Raw genomic sequence first — 25485 nt, forward strand, 5'->3', positions numbered from 1 at the left:
GACAGGGCGCCCAGGAGAAGTCGTTCTAGGAGACCTTAGACCTGAACTTCCTTAGCCCGGCCTGGCCCTGTTAGGGTTAATTAGCTATTGATTTGATCAGGATGGAGCAGGAGGCCCTGTTCTAAAGGCTTTGGTCATACTAAATTATTAATGCTCATGCAGCACTATATATAGCTGCCATGCAGTGGTCACAAGAAAACCAAACCTCTCTGCATCCCTGCTTTCCTCCCGGTCACTCTCAGATTGATTGCACAGCTTCCTTCAGTGTCGAGTTGCTCTCCGTGGCGGCTGGAAATGGGAGGGAGGCTTTTTTCTTTTTTTCCTTTTTCATGTGTATGTGCTTTGATTTGACAAGCGTACCCCCGAATGAATTTTTGAGCAGCTCGGTTGCTCTCAACAGACACCAAAGCAGAATTGCAGCCGCAGTGGAAACGTTCTTCCCCCTTTTAATGTTTCTGAATTTCCCTGATGCCATGTTCACACCGAGGAAGATTAGTGGAGCATTTCCTGGTGGTTTCTGCAAAGCTCCCGAACACGCACAAGGCGAGGCAGTATGCTCAGTACATCTACTCTTCCTTCCTCACAGGGAAGTTGATGGAGCTGACATGTCTTCAAATGGAACAGTCCTTTAGATGGATGCATGTAAGAGAAGACAAAGGAAGATGGAGAAGTTGTAAAGCTCAGAGAGATTAAATTAATGAAGTTACTTTTGTTTAACTTTATTTTGCTACACTGTTACAACGGTCTCTAACATTCGGTGAGAATCAAGCAGAAGATAATCAAGAAGAAGAAACTTCCATGTCCAGGAGTCATGACTCTCTGGAGGCAGCCATTGTTGTTACTGATACCAGATACTCTGTAAACTCGAGGTCAATTTAGCAGATCCAGGAAGCGGTCAGCTAAAATCCTGTTTGGCAGCTCCTCCAGACAGCCTCACTCTGCTCCATCAGGTGTTTCATCCATCCAGGGCTATTCTGACCACAGGTGACTGGTTAGTTCAGTCGTCCTCTGTGGTCACTTGTAGAATGAAGCTGCTTTTGGCCCTTTTGGAGCATATTGAAGTGTCACCCCTTCAGCCCCTGCAGTCTCCAGCTGGGGCTGCTTTACCGGCCTGTAAGATCTTCTATGTTGACACATGATTTTATCAGCACATGTGGTCACAGATCATGTGATTCTAACTGCCTCCAGCTCACACGATGGTCAAGTCTTTCTTTTGAAAATGTGATTTTTTTTTTGTTTTGTTTTTTTCTCAGTAAAGCTATTGCCATTCATAGAGAAATAAGAATTACCTCACAGTTTATGCAACCCTGCACACCTCTGGGACAGCCGGCACGTCCAGAGCTTCCTCCTCTAAATGGGTATTGAAGTCAGTCAGCTCGGTGCTTGTTTCTACTTTCTGGTGCACATGGATTAGCTTGATGTCTTGTGATTCCCCCCCCCCCATGCATGTATTTGTGTGTGTTTTTGTGCATGTGTGGGTCTCTTAAGTTTGTGTCACGTTGCTCTCGGCTGCGCTGCCGGACTCCGTGAAGTGAAATGAAGTGACACAATGGAGGTTTCAGAGATTGGGGGCAGCTCTGTGTGTGTGTGTGTGTGTGTGTGTGTGTGTGTGTGTGTGTGTGTGTGTGTGTAAGACTGTTACGCATTTTTGCATAACACACTGTTATGAATCCCAGATGCCATCGTGTGTGTGTGTGTGTGTGTGTGTGTGTGCGCCTCTCTCTCCATCATGTCATGTGTGAATGCTTTTGGGCTCGCTGTGTTCGCTCGCTGACCTACATTTCCGGAGCTTTTTTTTGCCCGTGGCTCCAGAGACTTTGTCACTGTTATCTCATCGAGCCAATCGCGTCCCCTAATCTCATTTGTCCAATCACATCCCTGGAGCCATCCGTCCAATGGCAGCATCGGCCTCGCGGGCGGGACTCGTCATCCGCTGGATGGGAGGATGCTCCTGCTCCTGACTCTCCTTTTTTCTTTTTTTTCCTGAAACTTCCTCTGCCAGCGCTGATTCCTCGGCTGTAATTATTTCCCCCTCCCTGACTTGAAAGCAGAGTTAGTTGTTTCTGTGCGTACCGGCAGCTGGAGAGGAGAAAAAAATTGAGGCTTTTGAAAGTTCTTTGAAGCTCGTGGGTTTTTTTTTTGTTATCAAAGCCGCCTTTGTAGGCCTGCATGCATTTTGCATGTCCAGGTTTAACTTTATGTGTGTGGTTCTTTTTTTTTTTCCCCCACTATTGGGAAAAAGCTGCAAAATCATTTAACTCATCAAAAATGTTACGTATTTTAGCTGATATGACTGTGACTGTAAGCTAATTTCTGCACCTACATTTAAAAGTTATTCATTTTACTTGAACATCTGCGGAGCTCAGCCTCCTTTTTACTTCCTTTTTCTTCACCGTGTTTCAAAAATCCAGCAGCACTTCACTAATGATCCCTGCTCTGGATCATTGTGTGTGTGTGTGAGTGTGTGCCGATGTGCCGATCATACCATCGCCGCCTGACAGACGCTGCTGGAATTTAAAGAATAACACAACTTAATTTGTTTCTGGCGTCGGGCCAGCATAAGCTGAAGACTAAAAGCTTGGTAATGAGGGATTTCTCCTTTCTTCCTCACACTTGCACACCGACCGCCGCTCCTGCCGTTCAAGGCGGTGTGATTTGCAGCATGCTGCCACTTGTTGATTTGAAGCAAATTTTCATGTCCAACTGAAAAATGTGACTTCTTTAGGACTTCATGTGGCAGACGTCATATGAGAGAGTTTAGTTCATATTTTATTTTCTTTAAAAGCTCCTATTTCTGAAAATGTAAATTGAGCAGATTCCGTGGATATTAACCTCCTCAATCTCGTGAATGCAGACTGTCTTTTTTACTTTTCTGTGCCATTCAAGCACATTGAACTCTATAATCATTTTTTTGCATCTCAGTCAGACGTGAAGCCGAGCTTCACGAACCACCGGAAAACATTGAGGTCCAACATAAAAGATGAAAACTGAAGGATTTTATTTTAAAAAAGTGTCATTTATACCTGTAAAGATGAGTCAGTCCTTCAAATTCTCATTCCATCCTCAAGTTCAAAAAATTTTAATCTTGTGCTTTTAAATTGTGCTAAAAATTGTCTTAATTTGACTTTTTTCTGCCCCATAATGCACTGAAATCCACTTTCCCCCTCTTTTATGGTAAAGAACCTCCCAAAAAAAAGCATTTAAATGCTGCGCTGTTTGCTGATGGACTGTAAATTCACCGCAGCCTGTATTTAATCCCATTCAGCTCGTTGGCCAAAGTGAACGTGACCGAGGCCTCGTTCACCTGAAAGCAGGAACCCGTCGTTACGTTTTGGGTGTCCGGCGCTTGGAGGCACTGAAAACGCAAGTTTTTGAAAACTGCTCCCAAACAGCTGGTTAGAGCTGGTTAGAGACGGTGAAACTGTCTCCTCCAGCCAGACGTGTGGACAGCTGCATCGTGAAGCAGCCGTTTCCTTTGTCACGCCGTCGGCTGGATCTCGGTTCAGGAAGCGCAGGAACGTGTGTGTGTGTGTTTGGGATTTTCCTCTTGATCAGGGTCCCTCGGCGGACTGGCGTCGTCTCGCTGTCTCTTCATCGTCTCCCATCCTGCAGATTCCTTCAGAGAACCGTTATGGAAACCCCCCCCCCAGCCCGCCGGTGCGGTCACTGCAGCCGGCTCTGTATTGAGGATTTTCTCGCCGGTTTATCAATCTGCTGTGTGCCGAGTTGAAGCAGGCGGCCCCAGACATTCACCTGCAGCACCGGAGCAGCGGCTACACTTGAACTGTGTGTGCACCGGGATATATTTATATATTTATATGCAGCATGTGCTCTGCTAACCTTTCCATTCCATGCTGAAACTACACACACACACACACACACACACACACACACACACACGTCTTTGTCTCGCTTTTCTGTCTGCCTTCATTTCCATTTAATGGAGGATGGGGTGGGGGTGGAGAGGAGAGCAGGGTGGGGGGTGGTGGTGGTGGTGGTGGAGTTGGGGGGGGGTCAGGTTGAAAATTACAATATGTATTTATGTTTCCCTGTATGCTGTTGCCAAGCAACAGCAGATCGAGGGTATTTACAGTTAATAAAAAGTGAGTGACATTAGCTTGGTATATTAGAGGTAAAGCGCTCATTTGCTTTAAGAGCTGGGAAGAAAGACAAGTGTGTGTGTGTGTGTGTGTGTGTGTGTGTGTGTGTGTGTGTGTGTGTGTGTGTGTGTGTGTGTGTGTGTGTGTGAGTGAGACACAGAGAGAGTCTTTTGTGTGCTTATATGCATAATGAAGCCCTCGCTGAGCCTTATCTTTTATAGATATTTTGGCTTGTTTTTGTGTTGTGTGTTTCTGCTTTCAAAGCTCTTTGTTCATGCACGGTTGTGTGTGTGTGTGTGTGTGTCTGTGCGTGCGCGCGCTGAAAAACACATCGTCTGAATATATGTAGATTTGTGTGTAGGTGTACATAAAATAATGCAGTTTATTTATATCAGTTTGCATGAAAGTAGAAAGAATGTCTGCGGCGTTCTCGCTCAGGAACGGACCTCATGCTTCAAGATCACAAAGAGCTTTGTGAAGACGTGTTTTTAATTGTATTTACGGTCATTTTCTTGTTTTGGCTTCCATTATTCCTCCTGCATGGTGTAGGTGAAGGAAAAAAGTAAGAGCTAATTCTTCTTAAATCATTCGTTGTGCTTGATTTTCATCCCAGTGTTTGAATGAATAAATTAAGTCTTGAGGCATTTAATATGTAAGAGTTCAAGTTGGAGAGTCATTACCTTGTAAACATGTTTCTCAGGTAAATAGCATTAATCTATTGGCAATAACTCTTTGCGGCGTATTGTGTGATCTTGAAGACAAGTCAATTTTCCATATTCATGAAGGAGAGCGCTATAAATGCACAGTGCTTGTCATTTTCTAAGTACGTCATATTAGTAGATCAGCTTCATCTCCAAGCTCAGATCAAGCCCGTTAATAGTCAGTAATGTGAAATGGTTCATTGAAATTAATTAATGAGGAGTTTTAAGTTCATGTCATAATTGTGAAAGTTCCACAATATTTGTCGAGTGATTTGTTGCTAAACACAAGTAGATTTTCTCTCTGGGTTGAATTCCCTGAAAATGCATGGTTTTTGTCTTTTGTTTTAGGTTTCTTGTTTTGAACACAGTGTAGATCCCCCGTCGGGCCACTAGTGGCTGCTGTAGACACCAGTACACTGTAAACATCCAAGCTCCTCTGAACGGTGTGTCTTGGTGGTTTTGGTCCACTCAGTCGGTCGGTGGAAGAAAACAGTGTGTGTCTCCTCGTATGCAGACGATGTGGTATGTCACTTTATTGTAGAGGCGTTAACAGCGCACACTGCATTTGATGTTCTGAATAAATCCTTCTCACGCAGAACGTTTTACTGTGACCACAGTGTGCATGAGCTGTACCAGCGTTTTAGGTGTTTCCAGAGAGACGGAGGGTTTTTTTTTTTCTTCTAAAAGTTCCACCTTGAAATCCATTATCAGTATTTTCAGTTTCCAGCTCGGTTGTCATGAAATAGACACACATAATGCAAAAAGCACTGAAAGTGGCGCTAAAGTTCGATAAAGGCTTTAAGTCCAGATGTCGGCCCGTGACATCGGCTCTATTATGGGAAAATTTTTTGAACGCAGCTCCTTTGAAGTTGATGCATGATTAACGACCAGGACGGAGCCGCTGTTTAACGTGAAATCTCCTCTGTGTTCCTCAGGCTTTGAAAGCATCTTGGAAGGCTTGTTTGGGCCACGACTAGTCAAAGATATCACCCTATTCCAAGGTGAGTGTGCACAAACAAACAAACACAAGCAGATAAATGCAAAAACTCTTGACGAGCCATTTCCTGTCGAGCCCGGCCTGATGACACACGACACTCACAGCTGAAGCATTTTGAGAGGATAGTCTCTGTGTGCTGCTGTGCAGACGTGATGCAGAAGTTCAGCTCTGACCTTTGTCTTCTCAGCGTGAGACACAGCAGATATTCAGTAAATATACACTGAAAACAAAAAGAAAACAAGCATCTGCACGACGGATTCGTCTGAAAGACAGGTGCTGTCATGCTGACGGAGTCGACGCCACTGCGGAGGCTACTTAGAATACAAAACATTATGACTAATTCATGCAGCAGCCATCTTTAATTCATTGGTAAACGTGACAGATGTCACTAAACAAGAGCCGGAGAGGCAAGAAGCAGGCGGGCTGCAGTCTCTTTAATGGCCTCCCTCTCGTGCTGACGTACACGAGCGATTCCAGATAAGCTGGCAGCACCGTAACGCTCCTGAAGGCATCTTCTCAGACAGCATTCTTGATCAGAGCATGACCAGCAGAAAGCGGCCTCCAGCAGAACCAGTCCGTCTGGGGCTGTTTTCCCAGCATCAGCTGCAGTCGCAGGTCAGGTCGGCTCAGATCTGGATGTTCTGCCTCCACCCGCAGTGCCGTGTGCTTCCTGCCTGCCTGAACACCTCATCCTCGGTGATCCAGCAGCTCCAGGGACTTTCTTTAAATCTGGCACACACACACACACACACACACACGCACAGTCTTGTATTTCTATCCTTGTGGGGACCGTCCATTGACTCCCATTCATGTCTAGCCCCTAACCCTGACCCTTACCCTAACCCTAACCCACACCACAACAAAGCCTAACCCTAAAGAAATGTTTTTGCACTTTTACTTTTTTCAGTAACAACAACATGGTCAAGAAAACACTGTTTCTCCTACTTAGGACCGGAAAAAGGTCCCCACAAGGCACGTCGTTCCACGTTTTGCTATCCTTGTGGGGACATTTGGCCCCGACAAGGATAGAAATACAAGAACGCTCACACACACACACACACACAAACACACACACACACACACACACACACAGACTGATGAGGTTTTGCTGGCTAAAGGTCAAAGTCACTGTGACATCTGCCGAAATCTAACAGATATAAGATTTCCATTAATGAAATGTCTTTCCAGTGATTTCAGGGACTCCGGGGCAAAATGATTGAACCTCTCAAATTCTTGTCCCGTGACTGCCTCCAGGTGGTTTCTTTAAATTTGGCATATATATTGACTTTCGGTCTTGAACGGCCTAGTTGTTTTCTGCTGAAAGGTCAGAGTCTCAGTGCAGTGAATGTCTTGTGTCAAACCCAAAACCTGGAAATGTTCGGCTGAAGGCCTGTGAATGCAAGGCAACTCAAAACTGCTAGGGCTTCGTGTATTGATCACATTTTGACCATATGTCAGGTTTGTTCTATGCAAAAAACAACATCTGATAAATAAATCTATAAACAGAATCAAATATGCTTATTTATTTTGTAAATATAGATAAGATTTAATAATCTCTACGTTAGCTCTGGTGTCTGTGTTTCGTGTTTAACATTGAGGTGATGCAGAAACGGTCATTTCCTCGGTGAAATGCACACTGTTTGTTGTGTGTTTCATATGTAGCCGTGATCTTATTAACGCCTCCGTCACGCAGCTCTTCAGCTGAAAGTTTCATGTTTCATTGTCTCTGAGACGAGCTGTTTCGAAAGCTGAGACGAGCTGCTACTCGTCTCAGCTTTTTCCACACGGTGAATTCGGCTTGTCAGTCTGAAGGTTTTTTTCTGTAATTAAATAACCAAGCTTACACTATGTAGTCAAGAAGCTTAGCAAGCCCCGTTAGCATCTGATCAAACGAATGCAAAGCAGGTGAAATTCAGACCCCATTTACGTTTCAAGTGAAAATACATCGTTTACAATACTGTTTATTCCCTCTGTGGCGCTGAGGAGCGTTTGCAGCGTTTCCACCGTCAACTTAGATGTGAACTCAAACGCTTCCAAAAAGTATCGTATTTGCTCATCTACACTTCAACACAGTCAAAGCGTTTCCAAAAAGTTCCGGGTTGGAAGCTCTTCAAAGAGCCTCTGAGCGCCGCTGTGCTGTAAACAGAAGGCTGTTCGGTATTTGCATTCATGTCTCTTTTCATTTATTTATGTTGAAGTCATTTTGCAGTGCAGAGCACTGGAGGGGATTTACAAGATATGTAATTTAGGCAGCCCACAGCCGGCGTAGAGGAAGTCTCTGTAGCATCTAAACCAAACAGTTTTTCCTGTGCTAAATGGTACGGATCAAATATGGATGTCAGGAGAATGAAGCCAGAGAGGACCACCGAACCCCCGCCCCCCTCTCCCTCTATACCATTTCTAAGAAACAAGGTCAACATGGCGCCCTGGAGTCATGTGACCCATCCCCCATCAACTTAAGGCATTTTTAGAATATTTCTGGCATGCCGACGTCATTTTCACTCATGCATTAGTCCCTTGCACATGGATAGATTTTCTCTTTCAAAGCGATGCTGGCCCTCCTTTACAGTGAAGCCTCTCTCACATGAACTCACTGTCACAAGGTGCAAGGAAAAAGAAAAAGAAAAAACAACGTTTTGGGACTTTTCAGGGAAAAAGCTATTCATTGTGAATTAATTTGATGGATTATTTCCTGTAGCTCTGTTCATTTCAGTCACTGGTGTTGTTTTACTAAATCAGAGCCTGGTGGGGAAATTCTCAGAGGAAACAGTAAACCCTTGACTTGCACAGATCAGCCTGCAGGACGATGCAGAATGTCTTTTCTTTCATCGGTAGTTTTTCTGGGGTTGTCTTTTCTCTCCATAAGACTGTGATCATGGTCCTTGGTGTTCGTTTCTTCAACTTTAAAGGGCTCAGCTGTGCTTCCTTTACCTGTTTCAAGCAGATTGTTCTTTCAGTTTGCCTGTGTTTAAAGAAAAAAAAAAAAAAAAAAAAAAAAAAAAAAAAATATATATATATATATATATATATATATATATATATATATATATATGTGTGTGTGTGTGTGTGTGTGTGTGTGTGTGTGTGTATATATATATATATATATATATATATATATATATATATATATATATATATACACACATATGTTTTTTTTCAGTTTGGAACATGTAACAAAAGAAAAATGAAACAGTCAAAGAAAATATAAAAAAACCCAAGATCCCATAATCAATATAAAGAAGTCAACAGCATATGTTTCTGTCTTCACACGACCAAAAAGGAGTAAGTAGAAGAAGAAGAACTTATTTAATCCTACCGCTTCAAAAATGATACCTTGAGTGACTTCACATGCAAACATTAGTATTTCAGCGAGAGTTTTGTGAACATCAGGCCCTTTATGCATGTAAACAGTCACCTTTAAGCTGTATTGTTTGCATATTTGTTTGCGTTTACAATGCAGTGATTGGATGGACTGAACTTCCACAAACACAAAAATGAAATAGGTGGACAGCAAAAACTGTCATAGTTTCTCCAAAAAGACAAAGATAATGGCAAAATGGAAGATTGTTACACAGTTGGAGTTTGGAGTTGGAGTTCCTGGAAAGAAAACCTGCAAAAGAGGTTCAAAGGAGTACAAGATGAAAAAAGTTGAGGATAGCCAGTTTAGGAAGTGAATCTCACCATAAAAGGGCCAAAAAAAAATCTGAATTTAGCAAAGAAATCCAAATCGAAAAATACAATATAAGAGGTGGTGAAACTTTTAAGGTTTAAGGATTGGAATGGCTTGGAGGAAAGATATGAATTTACCAAAAAATAATAAAATAGAAACCACAATATGAGGGGTGAACAAGAGATCTTAAGTCTTAAGAAACGTGACTATAATAAAGTCCACAAGTAGAAGTCGTGGGGAGCCAGCTGAGGAAATGCTTCCCTCATTAACAACAGGTGCAGAGGCTTTAAGCCTCCTGAAGACACAGAGGACAGTCTGTCTTATTTTGCACGCCCCACTTTGTCCTGTTCGTGGATCAAAATGCAGCTGGGAGTGTGTCTGCATGACTTCAAGGTTACAATCTGACCTTCAGTCGCTGGAGGTGATGAAGACGATGGTCAGGAATGCATTATGTGACCATGAACTGTGTGTTTGTTTACGTCCAGCGTCGCTTCTCTGCTGCTTTGTGGTCTTTCTTCTCTCTTTGGGTGGAGAAATCAGTTTCTTTGGCTCAGATCAATTTCCACTGTTGAAAATGCTAAAGGTCGATAACTGTGGTTTAAGGAAAAAATCTCTGTGCTGCAATTCTGACAAGCGGCGGTTAGCACCGATGTTTACGGGTGGTATTGATGTTGGACTTCATAATGTTCCCGTTTGGCCGAACACAGAAAACACACAGCAAGCAGCAAAATGAAAAAGACTCTTTTGTTTCATTTCTATTGTTTTACCGTGAGTTTTGCACACACACACACACACACACACACACACACACACACACACACACACACACACTGAAGAATATTTTCTCTCATCCTGATTTCTATCGGTAGCACAGCTTTCACCTTTTCTGAAAAATACTTTTAGAGACTAAAATGGACTGATCAGACGGTCGAAGTTGGATGAAATATAGAGTCATGCTGATAAAAATGGAAGAAAACCTTCTGATCCACCAACACCTCTTTAAAGCTGCTGTAAATTAATATAACATGAGAACTTGTCTTCACAATATGGAACAATATCAATCAGGCGAAGGTTTTCTTCAGGGAGGGATCTCAGCTTATTATGGGGTTTCCTATATTGCCTCATGTGTTTTAAGTCCAGTGGCTCCTGTCAATATTATGAGGCTGGTGTCAAATTACAAGATCTCAAAGAGCATGCTGGCTTTTAACTTCAGCTCCTCTTCACCAAGACCTCCTGTTAAAGGCATTGATTAATTCCAGGCAATTGGCTTATCAATGATTAGTGTTTGAAGAGGTGCGCCTGTGCCGTTTTGTTTGAGTTTAAACTTCAAAAAGCTCATTTCAGTCACATACAGACTTGAATCACTGGGCCATGGCCCGTTGCTGGTGTGTTCTTGTTTATTTTCTCCGGTTTAAAATCAATAACTCTACAGCAGGTCAATAAATCAAACTATTAGAGAGGCACAGACATGGAGCCTTCATGTTGTGTATCAGTCAGTGTTGTTTCCACGACAACGTTTCAAGTGTTGCATCGTGTTTGCCTTCACGTTTCTGAATAGTTTCACATTTACATGACAACTTTTTGAAAATGACTGAAGCTATGCAGCACGGCTACGTTGCTTCATTTCCACTTCATTTCCACAGAACTTCTAACATTGTGAATTAAGGCAACGATAACCTGAAGTGGAATTACAGGACAGATGATGTTTGAACAGCAGAGTTTTAAAACACAAAGTAACAGAATGAGCGTGACGGTTTTCCTGTAAGAAGCCGGGTCGCTGCAGAAATGCTAAGCTCATTAATTAAGAACAAACAAACAGCCTGACTGTTACACAAGGGCACACACACACACACACACACACACACACACACACACACACACACACACACACACAGAGTAAGCTCCAAGTAAATAGTATCAACATGATTCTCCTGTTCAAAAACTCACACACACACCTTGACGACTGTGGAGGTGGGGGGTCAAGCTAGCAGTAGGACTGGAGCTAATTGGTGTGCATTGACAGGGAAAACACACCCACACACACACACACGCACGCACACACACACACACACACACACACACACACACACACACACACACACACACGCACACAGAGCGACAGACTAAGGCCATTTACATTGGATAGAATACCATAAACACAATAGACATGCTGTCTGTAGCGGCCTGGCAGTCAGTCCATGGTTCACACAGAAGAGTTGTGGCCACAGGACTATTTCTCTTTCATCTATAGTTTTATAGACGTTTTTTGTCCAGCAGAGGGTGTTTACTAGTATATCTTAAAGCTAGTGTAGACGATGTTGTCCAAAAGCACTTCTTGTCATACTGAGTGAAATGCTCCCTGCCCCCTGGGAGAAGTCAATACATTATGTGTATGGAAAAAGGTGCGGAAAAAATCTGACAACTGTATCGGCCACAGGAGTGTAAAAACTCCGACCAATCGTATCGCACGGACTGCTCTTAAGAAACCAATCAAATCCCTTCGCCGTTCTACCAGCCCCCTGCGCGTACATTTCAATGGCGTGCACTGGCCCTGGTTCAGTGTGTGCGCGTTGCCAAGGCACTCTCGGCTCGCGTGAAAAATAGAACAAAGCGGAGTGGGCGCGCTGCGCTCCTATGCGCGTTGTGTGCCGGCAGTCAGAAAGGTTAATAACATTGGAGGCGATCACAAACTCCGTGCGTGTGGCGCTTCCGCGTCCAGTGCGTTCGCTCCCAACGGCGCTCCTCCAATGGGGTGGGAGCTGGGCGGAGCCTTGGGGAGATGCTACATTCGTGCTACGTGCTAGTTTTCCAAGATCGTCGACCCTAGCTTTAACTTTTAAAGGTTCAGATCTGGCCCTTATGATAGTAATTTTACCATTTAAACAATACCTCATGCTACCATCAAACAACACACCAATGCTCACTTTTATTGAGCCAAGCAAACCTCTATGCCCCAGAAAGCAGAATAAAGTCACAAACCAGTTCACAAACTTGTTCTGAAGAACAAATACACATACGCACGCGCACACACACACACACACACACACACACACACACACACACACATACAAATGCAGCCTGACAGGTGTCAATCTCAGAGCGTCTGCTGTCCATGGTGCTGAAAACTCAGATAAAAACTCACTGGCTAAATCTGTACCATCGTTGATACAGCTTAACTATAAAATGAACACAGCTGGTCTAAAATTACACAATCTATTCAGATAGATATAGACACAGCTATCCATATCTTTTGGAATTCACGTATATTCGAAAAAAAAATAGACTCTGCGGTCTCTTTTAGTTGAGAGCAACACAAGGTACATTCAAATATGCAGGTGTTTAAGACCACAGCATTCTGATAAAGATAATATTTTTGAAGGTTTCACTGACTCACCAGTGGCTCCGATGTTAGGTTTTGGGTAGTACCGCTAGCAGCTAGCATAGTGTTTAGCATAGTGTTTAACTTCCCTCCAAAGAGTTCAGATCAAGTGCAAAAGAAAAAACTTGTTCATGCCGCACAGCCAATCAGCGCTGGCTTAACAGCTCTGATGCATTCATGGACAGTCGTAATGTAAGAATTGGCAAATTGGAGCTCACTCTCATATGCGTATACCTTCTCACACACACTGCACATTTTATTAGAATAATTTATTTACAAGTAAATGTGAACACGTCACATGAAACGGGGCCCAATGACCTTGTATGACTCCCAGTCCAGATTCTTCTGGTCCTGGTTCTCCTTGGACATGGTAATTTTAAAGTTGAGGCTCACCATAATAGCAATTCTGTAGTTTCTATTTTAGCAGACATCATTTTGAAAACCCTGCCGTGTAAAGATGAAACTTTTCTTAAACGAAAATGAAGTTTTTTCACTTGAATGTTTGTGGAGTAAATGGAACCCCAGGAGCTTCATTCAGAAAAAAAGAAGAGTTACAGATGAGACTCAGAAAAAGAGAAGAATGGGTAAAATGTTTGAAATAATATCCTCATCTAAAAGTGGCGGCGAGCCAGTTGAGGAAGTGACTCTCATTACAATCACAGCATTACTTCTGCAACAGTTCTATTCACCGTGTACAGGATGGCAGTTACTCTGCAGAACATCCTTCTTTCTATCTTGTTCTGTTGTTGAGTTTTGTCTGAAGCTGGAGGAACAAATAGTTGGATATTTCACTTCTTTTGTCATTTTATGATCCAGTTTTTGACAGTTGTGACCCAAAGTCCCCAAAAAAATAAACATCATACTAACAACAATAAAAAAAGACGAAAATAATCAGAAAAGATCATCCTGAGATGAATGCAAATGAAACTTTTAAACTGTTGCTTTTATAAGAACCAATAATATCATTATTTTGCCCTTTTCACTGTAATAAAGTCTATATTGTAATAACTTATATTTAGTGAAATGACATGTTTGATCCATTATCATATTAGCCATCTGCCAGTAATTTAATAGTAGCTTTACAAAATCTTTTTGAAAAAGTAATAACTGCATCCAGCAATCTGATAATGCATAAATAAAGCAGAATTTATAGAAAATTCAAGTTTTTTTCAATCAAAAACTATTTAGTTTTTTAAAGATATTATTGGAAAGTTATTTGCTTTATTACATTGAAAAAGGCCCAAGTTAGCTGTGATTGATTATTTTAAGATAGCTCAGTTGATCCTGTGTGAACGTTCAGCATAAAGAAACAACTCAAACTTTATTTTCTGAAGCTCCAACATGTTTCTCTCTCTCTCTCCCTCTCTCTCTCTCTCTCTCTGTCTCTCTCTGTCTCTCTCTGTCTGTCTCTCTCTCTCTCTCTCTCTCTCTCTCTCTCTCTCTCTCTCTCTCTCTCTCTCTCTCTCTCTCTCTCTCTCTCTCTCCCTCTTTGCTGAAGGAGGGGTTTTTAACTGAGGTGTAGCTCCATGGCAACAGCTCAGCTGTAGCGGGTCTCCTCTTTCTCTGATCTGAAGCTCCTATGTGAGGGAAAAAATAAGTGTATTTACATTTTGAACGCTAACGACTCGCACATGCATGTATGATCGCTGCGAAGCCGCCACACAATAACCAGCGCTGCCCCTGGTTTACAACTATCACGACTGCTGATACACAAAGAAGCGACGGCAGTTGTGCTGTGAGCTTCAAAACAGAAAGGCTCACACGGTTCAGTCAGAACAAAGAGGGAATCAGTGGCCACTGCTGGCTGTAGGTTCCATCTAGAAGCAGAAGACTGAGTCCTAATTGGATGTTTCAGCTCCACAAAAATTCCCACCAGTCTGTGAAATAATAAAATATGATCCGGTTTAGGTCCCTGAATGTTCCGTTCAGTTTCCATACTGTTAAATATTGAGGGAATTCCTGTTTTCACCACAGTTAAGTTGTTTTCTGGGTATATTTGTTTTCAAGTGTTTATTTTTATATTTGAAATCTGATTTCTGCCTTGTAATCCACTATATGCACATGTCTGTAGGCAGTAAGTGGATTTTATGAGAGAAAATCTCTGGTTCGTTTGTACTTTTGCAGTTGCCATATTGTTTTGAAATATTTCAATTCATCTTTTTATGTGCTTAAAACATAGATCCCTCACACTGGTAAATAAGATCAGGTCAAAGTGAGCTTTAGTAGCCTCCAAAACGTTGCCTCGTGAATGCAAAACTATGGGTTTTTTACTTTAAATGGGGCCTTTAAAAAGCATCTAAAGAATGAGGTTTCTGGTGATTTTCCAGCTGTGAATTGAGGTTGAAGCTTCAGCGGAGTGAGCGCTGTAGCCCGGACCCCCGGTACCCCCTGTACCCCCGGTAGCCCCGGTACCCCCTCACAGCTCCCAGCAGCGCTCTGTCCTCTTGATAACAATGGCCACATTCAGAACTGATTCCGTGTTTCACGCCCGGCAGCCTGAGGTACAACATTAGCGACAATTAGAAGCTCATCGACGCGCAGTTCTTTTCAATAGCGGATGTTTTTAAAGCTCCACCTTGTTACAAATGTGATTCAGCGTTGCTCTATCAATGTTAAATTACCCAGAAGGCTTGTGTATATTAATCAGCGGCAGAAGTGTCATCATTCATATTCTGAGTTGGGTAAAAGACCGCGGGCTGTGCACATGTGGTTAAGAGTATCGGGAAAGCTGTGGGGACCCTGAAGTTTCTCGATGTGCACAACCGCCACCAACGACAGTCCATTTCCTCAACTCGCCAAACACATTTCAGAGAGAGCAGCCTTGGAAAATGCTAATTGGCTCTTTGCAAATATTGCTTGAGGGGGGAATACTTCACAAACATTCGCTGGCACTCTCAGAGGCGTTGAGCAGCACTCACCCTCTTTAGGCAACGGTATACAGGCAGCGGATTGATCTTACCTGTCAATCACAGGTGGCGGGTTTTTAACCGGGCTTGCTTGACATACAAAGTTAGGCTGTAATTAAAGCGCGTGGTTTTAATGCTGCAGTCGACGTGGGTTGAGGTCCCTCAGCTGTCAGTCTCTGCAGGATTGACTGGAAGTGAAATGAATGGCTGGGATGGAATTTTTCCTGTCTCATAGCTGGCTTTAAGATCCAAGGACAGAAAGAGAGTCTAAATCATTGAAAAAACTAGCTTAGAAAAAAATCATGATTATGGTTAACAGAATATATATTTATTTTGATTCTTTGTTTTGTGGTGATGGTACCACATTTTTCATTTCCAGTTTTAACTAACATTTTTCTCAGGCACAACCTTTCCTCTGTCTTGTCTTTTCCAAAGAGCTGTTGACTCAAACATGTGAAAATAAAATTTTTCTAAAACACTGCAGGAACAGCAGCTATTCTCCTGGTCCCGGTAGTTTTAGAGTTGGGAGTCATTGTAACAACAATCCAACTTTGCCGTTTGCTCATGCAGATCTCACTATTGTCAGTTTTTATAGCGCGTTGCTCTCTGCTCACCCCTGAGTGTCGTTTCATTACTAAAATAACCAAAAGTGCCAACTAGTCAACCAAAACACTCTAAACCAGTCCCAAGTCAGTTAATTTTCTTTGTTGGTATTGGACCAATTATCAGGACTCCCAATAGTTGAACACTTCCTATTAGAGGGCACCAGTGGAGTTCTAGACAAGAGTGTAAACTGTTCACATCTCTGCTCTCCAGCTCTGAGTTAGCTCCATGTAACCAGGTCTTTTCTCTCTCCTGCCTGATCCAGACTGCGAGCCAGAGGAAGTGTCTGACTGGTCCTTCGATGAAAACTGTCTCTTCTGCTGCTTAAGACGTGAGAAAGTCAAGGTAGGACACCTTCCTTCACAATCACATGAGTTAAACCGCTGGAAATGACCGGCTTTCCTCCTGAACAGCACTCTCCACATTCGTCCACGTTCATGGTTGGTTTCCCTCGACCCGAATAAAAGTTTGGTATTCGGATACTCCCATCTGAAGAACGTCTGAATCAACTCAGTGAACACAAGTCAAAGCTCTTCACATCAGCAGCACTGCCGGTTTTCCACTGTAGCTATAACAACTTGACTAGTCGACTGGTTTCTTCTTCTTCCTGTCTGCAAAGTCTGCGTGAAACAGAAATACATTTTCACTTTATTTATCACCTCTTACCGTAATATGGTGTGGAAAATCCAGTTAGATTCAAATGTAAATTTGAACCATACCGTTCCATACCGCTCCAACCCATTCCATACCATTCCACGTTGTCGCGTACCATTCCATACCGTACCAAGGCCTTGTTTCCACAGCCTTGTTTGTGGTGGTGCAGCACCGTTTGAGGCTATACTGTTCCATACCGTTCCACAGACAGTAAATATTTGGTTCATGTAGCAGCAGGAATCAGGAATCGTGAAGTGATCACGGCAGCTGCTACATCCTGAGCTCTTGGTCAACATGGATTTTCAAGAAGTGAATCTTTTTCTCATCAGTTTTGATGAAATTCAAAAAGATCAGGTTCCTTTTCTACATTATGGAAGTAATTTGCATTCAGTTTTTCCTCCATTTATTTAATGTATGTTTTAATAATAATGTTGCTTTTCAAAGTTCCAAAGTTTGCGCCATCAAACCACTCAGACGTTGTTGTTTGGGCTTAACTTTGAACTGTGCAGCATTTAGAAGCCTATTAAATAAGTCCGAGACCCTTTGATGAAAAGTAACAGGAACTGATGTGATGTAGAAAAGTGCGAATGAAACTATGTGATGTTTGTGCCACCATTATTCAGCGACAAACTTTCACTGCACCAAATGGGTTTTTCCATTAGGTCTTTTCATGGGCTTCGCTGTGAATAGTGGAGATGAATGCTGCCCCTGTCTGATGCAGCACTTATCTTACTTTTGTGAATCAGCTTCTTCTTCTTTGTCCGAGCAGTTCTCTGTTTTTTTGTCTGCTGCCATTTTTTGAAGCCTCCCATTGAAAGAGCCGCATCTTTGTCTCTGCGTCCTCCTGCTGCACTACTTGTTATTTGTGTTGTTCAACCATCACGGTCTTGACCCCAATTTAGCTTATGAAAGGAATGCGACATAATGATTTGGAGGTGAGTGCACGGATGCGAGCGAGTGTGAGGAGGAGGAGGAGGAGGAGGAGGAGGAGGAGGACGGTGACATGGGTGTAAATTAGTGAGAGTCCCACAGCAGCAGAGTGACCGGTGCCTCCTCGGATTGTGTCTCATCGGCTAAAAAGCGTCGAGAGCAGAATGATAATGAGTTTGTTGGACCGGCTGCAGTCTGCACATGTGTGGCCATTGTGGTGCTTGCTTTTGCTTATTCTACTGCGCAGAAAGCATTCATGTGACGTTTCGAGGCCTCGCTCTCTGTGGAAAGATACAGAACAAAAAAGAGCAGGGGTTTGGGGGACGGGCGATCCCCCTGTTGACCGTCACCCCCACGCTCAGTTGCCACTGTTGCCTTTGCAAACACCAACATGTGGATCCAGAAACAGTTCCATTCTTTATGAACCTGAGGTAAACACAAAGGACACGTCGGGCAGGAAGACTCAAGAAGAGACGGATCGGTGGAGGAGACTTGATGGAAGAAGTGCTGAGTGTCACAGCCAAAACCTCCTCTCCCGAAACCGAGTCAAGACCAAGACCAAGACCAAGACCACTGCATCCCAAAACAATACCAAGACTTTAAGGGTCAAGATCAAGACCGGGACAATAACAGTGGTGGCCGGCCTCCAGACTCTCATGACCTCTAGTCCATTTGGCCCTGGTCCTGGTCCTGGTCCTGGTCCATATTCTCCAGCACTTCATAGTTTTACGGCTGATAATCATCTGCAATAACAGTCGTTATCTGTCCGTACGAACGTCTCTGCTCTCACCATTGTGAATGTTTATGGCACATTGTTGTCTTCACACTAGGGCTGGGCAATACAGCCAAAGAATTAAATCACTTTTTTTTTTTTTTTTTTTTTTTTTTTGCTTGAAATCCGATAAACGATTTTAATCAATTTTTTTTTCTGTGTAAAGAAGCACAATTAAACATTTTTCAAAAATAGGACCTTTTATTGAATGCCAAAACGTCAGCATTTAACTGTCTACTAGGCAATATAGTTATTGAGGTGATTTTAACAAAAATACTTGCATGGGAACTGCATTGGAATAAAGAAATAAAAGGAAAACTGGAGAAAAAAATAAACAATTTATTAAAAAAAATCCCACACAGATCAAATTTAAGCGCCGACAAAACACGAGATTTAAGTTTCATTTTCGTTTTTATCATACCGTAAATCCTCTAATAATGACATGTATTCTGTTAAAAACCCGTCTCCTTTAATGACCGGGTGTGTCTTTGAAGAAAGCTCAAAAATGCTGCCTCCTAAAAGCTTTTTTTTTGGTCTTTTTTTTTCTGTGTAGCGCTATGGCACTGTACTGACAGTAGTCTGTGCTACAGCGCCAGTCCTCCTGGTGTGGCGACTGTGTGTATTACACGTGTCCGGTAAAAATGGTGGAGGGACAGAAAACATTAAATTCTAAGTTGAGATTTAATTTTTTTCCACATCGATTGAAAAAATAAAATCGAATTAATCGAATTAAAGCCGTGTCGTTTCCAACAGGTCTGTTGTTGCCAGTGTCAATAGGCATCAGTTTCCGAACGCTGCTCTGTAAACACAGAGCTTTTCTGAAACGGAAACGTGGAAGCAGTGCTCTCTCACTTGGACCATTGCCTTGAAAACCAAGTCTTTCATGTTCCTTTAAGCAGTATTCAGGTATAAAATGTCTGAATTTGTGAAAACTGGGTGTCAGTGAAAAGAAATACAGTAGCTTTTGTTTTTGTTCTTTGTGATTGCGAGGAGCATGGTAGCCGGTGAAACTACTCCAGTCATCCTTAAGTCTGATGGGTCCAGAGCCTTTGAATTTGGGAAAGTCGATCTAATATCTGCACCCAGTGATGATCAGGAGGCAGTCCTACCTCACTATTGTCTGAGCATGCTTGCCTTTGTGAGATTAATTTATAAGGTGCAATGTGATTTACATGTGGGAAACTGGCTGTGTTGTTCTGACGGTCTGTTTTTACTGAAAGGCGCTCGGCCTTCAGAAGAGAGCCTGCTGTTCCTTTACACCGTGGCAGAATTATCACCTGTGTTCTGCTTTTTGTTTTGTGTTTTAACTCCACCGTTCATGTGTTTGAAAACTTCCTTCACCATCAAATCCAACTTCATGGCTTCACACTTCATTCTGAATACCGTTGATCTCATGCTGTTGTTTTCCACAAAGTGCACGTCGACTGAAATGCATTAAAGCACACCTTATGGAGGATTCCAGGATAGCAGGCTGTTCTTAAATGAATCGAACTTCATTTTCATATTTTTAATTGGCTGAAAAATCTAAGTCCTCGAGATCGGTGGTTCCCAACCTTTGTCTTGAGAAATGAAGATTTTTCACCCCACATCCACCACAGCCTTCACAAGAACAAACAGAAGGTTGAAGGAGCTTCTTCACACACCATGAAATAGTTTAGCTCTTAGTCGGATGAATAAATGAACTCTCTCATTTTCATGAGTTCCATCTTTCTGGTGAACTCTTTGGGTTTAAACTCCATCTCAGGCGTTTGGTGCAGCTTCAGCTTATTGTTCCAAATGTTCATTCCCCAGTTTTTCACCACAAAAGATGCCAAAATCCTTCAATAATGCTATAATCTACGAAACTCTTGTGGCACATGTTTTCCCTTTGACAGGTTCATCTGTCTTTATTGCGCTCTTTGACGCGCTGCCATGTTTTCTCTCGTTGCACTTTCTCCCACGATACTTTTCAATGGGATTTTTTCCAAAGGTACTTTTAAATAAATGATGAAGTCTGTGTGAACTGTGGTGCGTAGAGGGATTTTTACTTCTGACTCTGTTCTGAAACAAGGTACGAAGAGCGAATGAGGAGGGACGGATGGCAGCGGGGAGGGCGTCCTGCCCTCCGTCATTGATTGTCGTGTGTTTTTCGACTTGACCCTGGTCCGACCTCCGAGGTCAGCCATCTGTCTCCTCAAAGCATCCAAGCTCCGCCACCGCCGCCGCCCTGCTCCGCCGACCCCCATCTGCCCCCCCGTCACCCTCCTCTGCCGCTCCGCTAATAAAGACCTGCGAGCGGCGTTTGTGGTGTCAGCGGCGTTCTGCTGCGTGTAACACAGCAATCACACGTCGAACGGCACAACAACAGAGAAACGTGCAATCGATTACCAGACTGAGACAATCAAATAAAGCATATGTGGGACTGCTTCTTACTTTTTTGAACGGTCAATAATTACGCTCATAAATAAGACGGAAGTCGTGGAGGCTTTAATTGCGTTCTTCTTCTCAGTGAAATGCAATTTTCACCTTTAATTCTTCTGCTGGAGCTTTGAGCGCTCCCTCTGTCTCGCTGTTATTACCCTCTGCTTGTTTGTGAAATGCCAGCGGAGCTTCAGTGGGCGGGATCCATTGATTCATCGATCTGGAGCCATGCAAACCGCCGGCAGCGAGAGCTGAGGGGTTAAAATACGGGAGCTTTAAAAACAAACCCCTCCATGTTGCTTTGTTTCTCGCCGCCGACGCACATGCGCGCTCAAACCTCACGTTTATTGTTGTGAGGACAATGGCGGCTCGCTCATTACGGCTGACAACCAGAACGCAGAACACAGCGGTGATAATCCAGTCTGTGCTTCACAGGCCGGTTTCACCGTTTCTTCCTTAAAACTATTAGAGGATTTACGTCTCCTGACATCTCACTGGACCGACATCAGCAGCGGAGAGAGCCGCTCGGGTCCTGGACACATTCTGCTTTGAATGAAACACTTTGAAAGTTGAACAAATTCTGTCTCTAATCTCCAGTTTCTTAAATTAGCCCAGTCCATGTTCTCCTGGTCCTGGTCCTGGTCCTGGTCCTGGTCCATGTTCATGTTCTCCTGGACTTGCTAGTTTTACAGTTGATAGCAGCCCACAGTTGCGGTCTCTCTGTCTGTGTCGTCGCCATTCTTGATGTTTTTATGATTGTTTTCCGCATTTCTGTAGTTTCATCACAAAAAGAAATTGACAGCGCCACCTTCTGGCCTGACATGCCAGCCACATCTTTTTCAGCGTTTCTTCTGTTTCCATGTAAATGGACCAAAACACAAAAACAATGGTTTTTCTCCTGAGACATCATGTGAACGAGGCCTCGGCTGCTTTGAGAAGCTTCTAACCAGCAGAAATGAGAAAATACTATGACAAAAGCTACAGATAAAGTGGAATTACCAGCTTGCAGTAGTCATGTTGTCTCTCTAAACGTGGTGAGCGACCATTCAGTTTGTAATTTACTGAGACTGTAGCTACAGAGTTTATTAGCAGTCAAGCACCTCACTCAGTCACCAGTCATCAGGATACACTTTAGACAAGCAGCACACAGACTTTGTAACACTCCAGTTTTACTTTTCCATTTCCAAAGTGCATGAAAACGCTACTGTCAGATGCTTCCAGCCGTGTCAATGTGTCCCCTGAAGGTTCCATTAAAATTGTCTGTCTAAGGGATGAAAAGATGAAAAAAGAAAAAACCAGTAAAATGTATAAAAGTAGATAAAAATAAAAATAGCGTGACGTGGCAACCGGGCTCTGATTTCCATAAAGCTTGTGTGTACATGAAGAATTTGAAGTCTTCAGATTGTTGTCATAACTCCTTCATGTGTTTCCTCCAAAGGCACAGCTTCATCAGCTCATTATCCAGATGACTGAAGGGCTGATTTGATACAAGTAACAACACAATTTGTTCAATTAGGAACTAATATGTGATCAGCGCTCTCTCCCAGCAGAAGGCATCTGGCACATCTATCACACAGGCCACCGGCGAGACGCCGCTTCTCCTCCGCGCCTCCCTGAGGCTGAACCATGCTGTCGAACGCCATGTGATCCCGGGGACCAAAGATAGCCTTGTGCCGCACAAAACAACCATAGAGGGACAAATGTCTGGAGTTCACAAACAGAAAGGAAATGAATTTACAACACATTCACAAATCAACGCTGGTGAAAGGTCAGGCTTTCTGAGACGGCGTTGTTCCCTGACAACTGCCATCACGCTGAAAACTCCGATGTTTCACTTCCTGTCCAGAAGAGACTCAAGGCCAGCGAACACAGCAGCCATCTGTGGCCGTTCTGAACATATCAAGTGAAAACGCGCTGCTTTTACATTGTTTCAGAGATGTTTCGGATTGAGACTGAGGTGTTTTAAAAACGGAAATGACAGAGGTGGTGAAAACACTGCAGTTTTCATGTTACGACACTAGTGGGTGCTGTTTTTTTTTTGTAACAACCATCAGTGCTGGTGGACGTCTTGTCTTGATGCAGAGCTCGAAAGCCGACTTGACTAAACCAGGATCTTTGGACGAGTAACCAGAAAATGTTCTCAGCCTGGAGTGAACTGCACTCGTACAGATGCAACTGCTCACAAGTTTTTATTGATTTATTTTAACCTTTAGTTTTGTATTAATAATCAGGCAACAGTTGAACTTTTTCTTGTGATCAGATGTTTAGTTCATTTGCAGTAGTTGAACATTTCACGCACACATTTTATTTTTATTTATTTTATTTTATTTTATTTTAATAAATTAATCACAGTCATGAATATGCAGCCTAACACCTGTAAATAATAATAAAGATCATAGGAGATTAATGCTGTCATTCAAAATGGCCGTCGTTGGATGAGTCACTGTTCACCTGGGTTATTTTTGGTTCTGGCCGTGATTTAGACACTACACTCCACATGTATGAACCTCAGCAGCTTTTATCTGGTCCAGGGGCCGTTTTACATCTCAAAAGAAACTGATGAGTGGGAATTTTGAGTGCTGTTATGCATGTTGGAAAAAGCCTCCTTATCTGAACAGAAGAAAAGAGTCTGATCCATTAGGCTTGTTTTCCTTCGTGGATATAGGCGTTAGACGTGAGTTTCAGATCACTCAAACATACCTGGAGGAGTTTATGCTGAATACTGAGTACTGACAACGTTTGGTCTTTTTTCTTTGCGTCTGTTTTGAATACGTCTGAAAAGACGGCCGAGTCTTCAGTGGAGATGCTGCTGCTGTTGGGGGCCGACCTCCGGTCCTGGAGGGCCGCCCTCCTGCATGCTTTCCCTCTCTCTGCAGCACACCTCAATCCCGCTAATGAGTCCCTCAGTGCTGTCGGCAATAGGACAAAAACATAGTTCCTATGAAAATCAACAAACACACACACAGGCAGAACATGCAACCAGCACACAGAATGACTCTCCAAGTCAGTTTTCAAACAAGACTGCAAAGCGCCACATGTTCTGTTCCACACCTCTGCCTGGATCCTCACCAAATAACTGAATGTGGTAAAACTCTGCGAGTCTTTCGTTCTCTCCATCTTCGCCGTCATTGTGAGACCAGAGAACGCAGAGGTCTGCATGTACCTGCGACGCAACACATCGTCCGTTGACTCACCCGGCAGCTGTGGACAGCAGGACGGGCGCGGACGTCCACAGCTGGACATGTTTATACAACGCTTCTCAAAAACAAGCGGCGGTGTTGTTTGCGACGTGGCTGCGAGCGGCAGAGCATAAATTTTTTGACACGTCGGACCTTTTTCCTCACTCGTCCGTCTCTCTGTGTGTGTGTGTGTGTGTGTGTGTGTAGGAGCACAGTGTGGAGAACGGTGGAGGCAGCCACGTGCTGTCGGAGTGTGAGGACTTCAAACAGGAGCAGTCTCGGATCAGCCGGCTGGAGAGACAGGCCCAAGACTTCCTCAATGCTGTGTTCCACAGAAAAGGTAAGCCATGCTCTGAAGCCTCGCTCCTTCAGAAGTCCTCAAGTTCTCATTTACATGGAAGAAAAAGATATTCTCCAGCCAATCAGCTTTGAGAACCAAAATAGATTCTTCATTTCAACGAGCTTGTGAATTTGGCTCAACTGTAAGACTTTAGGCTAAATGAATTAGGGAGGCCACCAGTCTGCGAGAGTCTGACTTCGTAGTCCTGTAGCTGGGATTGAGAAAGGGGGCCGGGAGTCGATCCCTGAGGGACTCCGCATGGAACTTTTCTAGAGTTTCACAATTGGAACAAAGACGTTTCTGCCTCGCAGGTAGACCCTAAACCGGCTGAGATCTGGGCCAGAGAGGCCGACCCACTTTTCCGACCTATGCTAACAGTGCCATGATTAATACGAGAGGCCATGTGGGAAACTGTGGGGAAGGTTATTTTACAAGCTCGTGTTCGGATGAGAAAGTCGTGCTGCATTTTTTGAGAGTGAATGCTCTTAAAGAGAGTCATTTTTGAAACTTTTATTGACCACACACTAAACCAAATGATAAAATAACACAAACGGTCTGAGGACTGAGTTAATTGTTTAGCTAAACGTCGTCTTTGTCGTCATCCGTCTGAACTTCGCCTCCTTACTGTTGGCCGCCAAAGATCCATCCCGAGCAGGGCTGCCATTAGGCACTGAGAAAACATTTCCATCTCCCTTGTCAGTGTTTGCTAAAGAGTGTAGGAGTGTTGCTTGGGTTTTTTTCTATTTATCACCTGCTTTTATTGGCTTGCTCGGAGCGGCGTTTAACTGTTGGCGCCACAGTGAACGGTGTCCATACTTCTTTGGAGAGCAGACCGTTGACTGTTGACTCTGCTG

At 43.3% G+C, this 25485-nt stretch overlaps 1 protein-coding gene across 2 annotated transcripts in view; it reads left to right on the top strand.

The window, feature by feature from the left end:
- The window catches only part of lcor (ligand dependent nuclear receptor corepressor), an 83524-nt gene that overhangs the window by 36578 nt on the left and 21461 nt on the right, over nt 1–25485 (top strand). For both annotated transcript variants that reach the window (XM_030093921.1, XM_030093922.1), the window contains exons 2-4: nt 5737–5802; nt 16622–16701; nt 24499–24631. In XM_030093921.1, the coding sequence (XP_029949781.1) occupies nt 5737–5802; nt 16622–16701; nt 24499–24631 (279 nt within the window). The remainder of the gene's footprint in view (nt 1–5736; nt 5803–16621; nt 16702–24498; nt 24632–25485) is intronic.

Source organism: Salarias fasciatus, chromosome 6 (genome assembly GCF_902148845.1).
Source record: "Salarias fasciatus chromosome 6, fSalaFa1.1, whole genome shotgun sequence".
NCBI classification, from domain to species: Eukaryota; Metazoa; Chordata; class Actinopteri; order Blenniiformes; family Blenniidae; genus Salarias; species Salarias fasciatus.